Source organism: Salmo trutta, chromosome 28 (genome assembly GCF_901001165.1).
Source record: "Salmo trutta chromosome 28, fSalTru1.1, whole genome shotgun sequence".
Classification (NCBI taxonomy): Eukaryota; Metazoa; Chordata; class Actinopteri; order Salmoniformes; family Salmonidae; genus Salmo; species Salmo trutta.
The window spans coordinates 43,472,248-43,477,884 of record NC_042984.1 but is presented as its reverse complement, the minus strand read 5'-3'; the positions used below and the strand labels follow the sequence as shown (position 1 = coordinate 43,477,884).

The following is a 5,637-nucleotide window of genomic DNA, read 5'->3' as shown; positions in this document are numbered from 1 at the left end:
CATTCTTATAGAGAATTGTGGGCAGAACTTAAAAAGCGTGTGCGAACAAGGAGGCCTACAAACCTGACTCAGTTACACCATCTCTGTGAGGAGGAATGGGCCAAAATTCACCCAACTTATTGTGGGAAGCTTGTGGAAGGCTACACGAAACGTTTGGCCCAAGTTAAACAATTTAAAGGCAATGCTACCAAATACTAATTGAGTGTATGTAAACTTCTGACCCACTGGGAATGTGATGAATGAAATAAAAGCTGAAATAAATAATTCTCTCTACTATTATTCTGACATTTCACATTCTTAGAATAAAGTGGTGATCCTAACTGACCTAAGACAGGGAATTTTTACTAGGATTAAATGTCAGGAATTGTGAAAAACTGAGTTTAAATGCATTTGGTTAAGGTGTATGTAAACTTCCGACTTCAACTGTATATTTGTGTTTTATTTTTCATCAAAACATTTTTTATGACACTACAGAGTATTTTGTGTAGATCGTTGACCCCAAAAATTACAATTAAATCAATTCTAATATTCCTTGTAACACAAAAACATTTGGAAAATGTCAGTGTGAATACTTTCTGAAGGGACTGTAATGGTCACCGCATTAAATGTTAATGTTTTAAGCCTCCAATCCCCCATCCTCTGTTAATGGCAAAAAGAAGGCAGATTGAAGAGGGAAAGAGAGAAAGAGAAAAGGGTCACGAGAGAGAGGCGGCGAGAATGGGGAGAGAGAGAAAAAGAAGGCACAGCAGTAGAGAGTAAGGAGGGAAACAACCATCATTATTTAATCATGAGAGTGGTAGAGAAACATGGTATGCTCTATATGAGATTGTGGGAGATTAAGTGAACTGTGTTGTGCTTGTAACACACAGCAAAGCACTGCAGGATGTTTATAAAGCACCGCTCGCAGCGGAGGATGGATAAAGCCCTCAGAGCAACTTTCACAGCGGACAGAGACTGAGTGAGTGAGAGAGAGGCATCTCTGCTCAGGATTCCACCTGGGGAGAGGGATCAGAAGCTTTCACTTCGAACTGAACAGTTGGGTACATGCGGATAGCTTATAATGAAGTACAATTTTGGGGTCCTGAAGTTAGAAGCAACAATTGGATACTTCTGTGAAGGATTGCTTATAATGAAAAGTATTTTGGGGAAAGAGATATCAAACAGGATTCATCATCTTTGAGAAGTTTGTTTGAGCAGGTCTTGGCGGTGTCGTAGAGTAAATATCTGATAGTGTGATTAACTTCTGGTCATGTTCTTTAATCTTATTCATGACACTAATGTGTCAGTGGCAGCAATCAAGTTTTAATAGCATTTTGGTGACGATGAAGACAAACCATTGAATCACTTTTACAGGAGGGGAGTTACACTTCAGGAAAAATGAACTGCTATTCTGTATATTAACCCCTGGTACTTTTACTATTGACTACAAAGACAGAACATTCTTAATGAAACATGCATCAGGATATCGCAAAGTGTTGTTACTGTGACTGTTTGTTTCCTCCTAAATAAAATATTTGGTAGTTTCACTAGAATAAGTTAAATGCATATAATTATCAGGGCATATATGCGATAAGTGGATAATAAAAATCACTGGATAATAAAAAAAGGGGGCACGTATTATAAAACTTCTAGACAGAGAGGTAATTTACAGATTATAAAGGCTTTCTATGGTTTATATAGTGATACATTTTTTATGCTTAGCCCTGTAAAAGTATTCTGACCATCCACTATTAAGATCTCTCTTGGGCATTTCCATGTAAAAAGCCCCATGATCAGTAAGTTCATAGGAGCACATCACAGAAATTAAGAGAGAAATTAAGGCATATATATATATATATATATACAGTTCCAGTCAAAAGTTTGGACAGACCTACACATTCAAGAGTTTTTCTTTATTTTTACTATTTTAGGATAACAGTGAATAACAGTGAAGACATCACAACTATGAAATAACACATATGGAATCATGTAGTAACAAAAAAGTGTTAAACAAATCAAAATGTTTTATATTTTAGATTCTTCAAAGTAGCCACCCTTTGCCTTGATGACTGCTTTGCACACGCTGTAGACATCTTTGCACACTCTTGGATTTTTTTTAACACTTGTTTTGGTTACTACATGATTCCATATGTATTATTTCATAGTTGTGATGTCTTCACTATTATTCTACAATGTAGAAAATAGTAAAAATAAAGAAAAACCCTTGAATGAGTAGTAGTGTCCAAAATTTTGACTGGTACTGTATATATAATTTTTCAACCATTTTCCATCCAAATGATTCACAGTACAGTATAGCACAGTACACATTAGTACATTACAGTAAAGAAAAGTAGAGTACGGTATAATACAGTACAGTAGAGCACACTAGAGTACAGTATAATTTACTGTATTGTACTGTGGGTTATTGAACTCTACTTGAATGAACTCTACTCTACTGTATTGTACTGTAGTGTGCTCTACTATGCTCTACTGTGATGTCCAAACTTGTGAAACATAGACATCTATGACTGGTACAGATTTGGTGAGGTCCAGAAATTTGTTTGGGGGTGGGGCTCATTAGAATAATAGCCAGTGTCTGGAATAATACCAGACCATTGTTCTACCTTTTCAGGACACACATAAAGAGAATGACATTCATGGACCCATGATCTCATTCTGTCACCATCATTATTTTACAGTGTGTTAATCCACTTGACTTACTATTCAATAACCAAAATAGATGTTTCAAACTCAAGGTGTCATATCATAGCAGACATCCCATTCTTTCTGCAGAAATCTTTGAATCTTCAATGAGAGAGGGGAGGTTCTACTAAGTAGAATATGTAATATGTAATTGTTTTAAGTTGGCCATACCATAGATCATTTAGCTATTTGATGTTCCATTTAAGGATGGCTTTAGGTATAAAAAAATATATACAAAAATTATTTTAGAACATTTTGAATTTGACCTTTACTTCTATAGCCCACAGAAACGCATTGTATAACACATTCATAAATGGCAAAAAAATTATCATAAGGAATACGTTTTTGAAGTACTATATCTAGGAGATATAAGAAAGCCCAGGAAAGATTTGTGGGTTTTTTGGACACATATTTAACCTCTTATTTTTGTTGGCACAAAACTACCTCCATACTTCCATTCATTTGTATTGGTTACATTTAGACGAGTCCCGTGGGGCTTATGAGGGATCGCAAAGCAAAATGTAGGACACCATTGTGTTTATCAGTGTCTCCCCTTGCCATTAGTTTGTAGACCAAACGTTCTGACAATACAGATGTTTTCGTGAGAAGACCGATTTTTGGGTTGTCTCATGGATTGTCTGAGTGGGGAGGGGAAAACTGAAAACTAGCTGTTCTCTTTCTTATAGGTATATTAACTAATTTACTGATGTCACCAAGCAGGCCAAAACTCCATCCCACCAAAACAGACTGAAATTTCAGGTGGTCTTTTCAAACAGCTCTTACACTAAATGGGCATTGTCATCATTTTCACAATTTCACAGTATTCCAACCTCAGTGTGGAAATATATATTAAACACAGCAAAATCACATTTTTGATTGCACTGGGCCTTTAAAGTGAAAGATCGGAGTCTCAGCGTCATTCTGTTACCTCAGAATTACCCTCTACTGTTTTCATTTAACCAGGGAGCCCCATTTAAATAACAAATCTCTTTCCTTGCCTAGGAGACTGGGCCACAGCAGAATGACCTCTCTCTTCCCTCCAGTTACCACTGTGGTGCTGCTGTGTCTCCTGCTACACTCCACCGATGGGACATATCCCTCCATCTGTCTCTGTACCTCGGACACACTGAGCTGTGGCTCCCAGGGCCTCACCAGACTTCCCCTCCTCCTGCATCATACCACTGCCACCCTGGACCTCAGCTACAACCGGCTGGGTTGGATTGGCCCAGGCAGCTTCTCCAGCCTGCCCAGACTGGACACCCTCCGCCTGGCCAATAATCAGCTCTCCACCATAGGCCATGGGGTCTTCCACAATGCCTCCAGCCTCCGCCACCTGGACCTGTCCTCCAACAGGCTGCAGGTGATGGAGCAGCACTGCCTGCAGGGTCTGTGGAGGCTGGAGGAGCTGCTGCTCTACAACAACCGTATCACCCACGTGGAGGGTGGGATGCTGAGCGGTCTGAGCAGCCTCAGGAAGGTTTACTTCAGCCTCAACCAAATTACAGAATTCCCTTTCTTTTCCATACAGGACCACAGTCATCCGTTTCTCACCATGCTAGACCTGTCCTCCAACCGTATGACCACACTACCCTGGGAGGATGTGAAGGCACTACCGGGGTCAGTGCAGAAGGGACTGTACCTCCATAACAACTCACTGGTGTGTGAGTGTGTTCTGGCACTGGGAGCAGAGGGGTTTTGACTCAGTCCGGGAGTTTACAGAAGAGAACACCTGTCTGATCTACGGCGAGCCCCGCGAGCCCCGCGCCTCAGTACAGATCCTCCAGCACTCCCGCTACTTCCAGAACTGTACGGTGGGGAAGGTGGTCTCACTGCCTGTGGCTGTTCTCATCTCCAACCTCATAGTGTACGAGGGGGAGAGGGTGCAACTGGACTGCCAAACCTCCCATCGAGGTAAAGAGCTGTCATACATGTGGGTCTCACCAAATCAGGAGCACCTGACATGGACAAGCTTCAATGACACCCTCATCAACGTGTTCCCTAACGGGACTTTGGAGATCCCAGCAGCCAGGGTGAACGACACGGGAGTCTATGTATGCATGACCCGGGACAACAAACACATGCTGAACGCAACTAGGGAGGTGAATGTCACCGTGGTCAGTGCCATGCCTTACTCCTTCAGCACAGGCTACACCACCTTGCTGGGCTGTGTGGTCTCCCTGGTTGTCATACTCATGTACCTCTACCTGACACCCTGCCGGTGTGGGTGCTGTAAGCAGCCCCAGGCCATCCCCATCCCGGCCTACAACCCGGGCACCCTGGCCTCCATCTTCTCCCCCACACTGAGCAACAAGCACGTGGTGTTCATAGAGCCCATGCTGGAGGATCAGAACGGGGGCCTGAGGGTGGCTCTTGCCACGGAGCGGTCCACACTGCAGTGGGAGTGGGACACCAGCGGACTCACCTAGTTAAACTATGAGAACCTGCCGCTGACAAATAGCACTTTGACAATTGAGCCCCTAACTGACAACATACATATAACAGGTGGTTCTAATGGAAGACTGTAATTACATCCTCGTTCCTCTCCTCTTTGTCTCGTGGAAGGCTTCATCTAACCGGACTATCCTTGGGAATAATCGCTGAGCCATGAAGAGAGTGAAAGAGAGCTCCTCACAGGACTGTACAAGGGCTCTTACTAATGTTCCTCCTGTTTCCTCTCCTCTTTGCTTCATTGAAGATCAGGCATTGAGTTTTGCTGGATTAGACAGTATAGTATTTCCCATGTTATTGGGGAGGGTTGGAGCAAAGTTGATTGAATTCAGCCAACATTCCAGTGGCACACTAAAGAGTCTGGACTATGAAGCTGTGGCACTGGAGCCATTTTTATCTGCTCTCAGTTAATACAGTAAATTCTCCTATTCTCAGAAACATGAACTCCCCTTCTGTGTGGACTCATTCTACTCCCTTCACAAATTTAAAAGCCATACATTGGTGTAA

General features: G+C 42.1%; 1 protein-coding gene across 1 annotated transcript; it reads left to right on the top strand.

The window, feature by feature from the left end:
- Positions 1-3,703: 3,703 nt before the first annotated feature.
- LOC115166393 (amphoterin-induced protein 3-like) lies at positions 3,704-5,108 on the top strand. The gene is made up of 2 exons (XM_029720298.1): positions 3,704-4,282; positions 4,371-5,108. The coding sequence occupies exons 1-2, from the start codon at positions 3,704-3,706 to the stop codon at positions 5,106-5,108; spliced, it is 1,317 nt and encodes a 438-aa protein (XP_029576158.1).
- The last annotated feature ends 529 nt before the right edge of the window (positions 5,109-5,637 follow it).

What these genes read in the sequence shown, in the direction of transcription:
- LOC115166393 (XM_029720298.1), top strand. Translation starts at nt 3,704, where the DNA reads ATGACCTCTCTCTTCCCTCCAGTTACCACTGTGGTGCTGCTGTGTCTC. An exon ending in CCACACTACCCTGGGAGGAT is followed by an intron (nt 4,283 to 4,370) that starts GTGAAGGCACTA and finishes CACTGGGAGCAG; the next exon opens with AGGGGTTTTGACTCAGTCCG.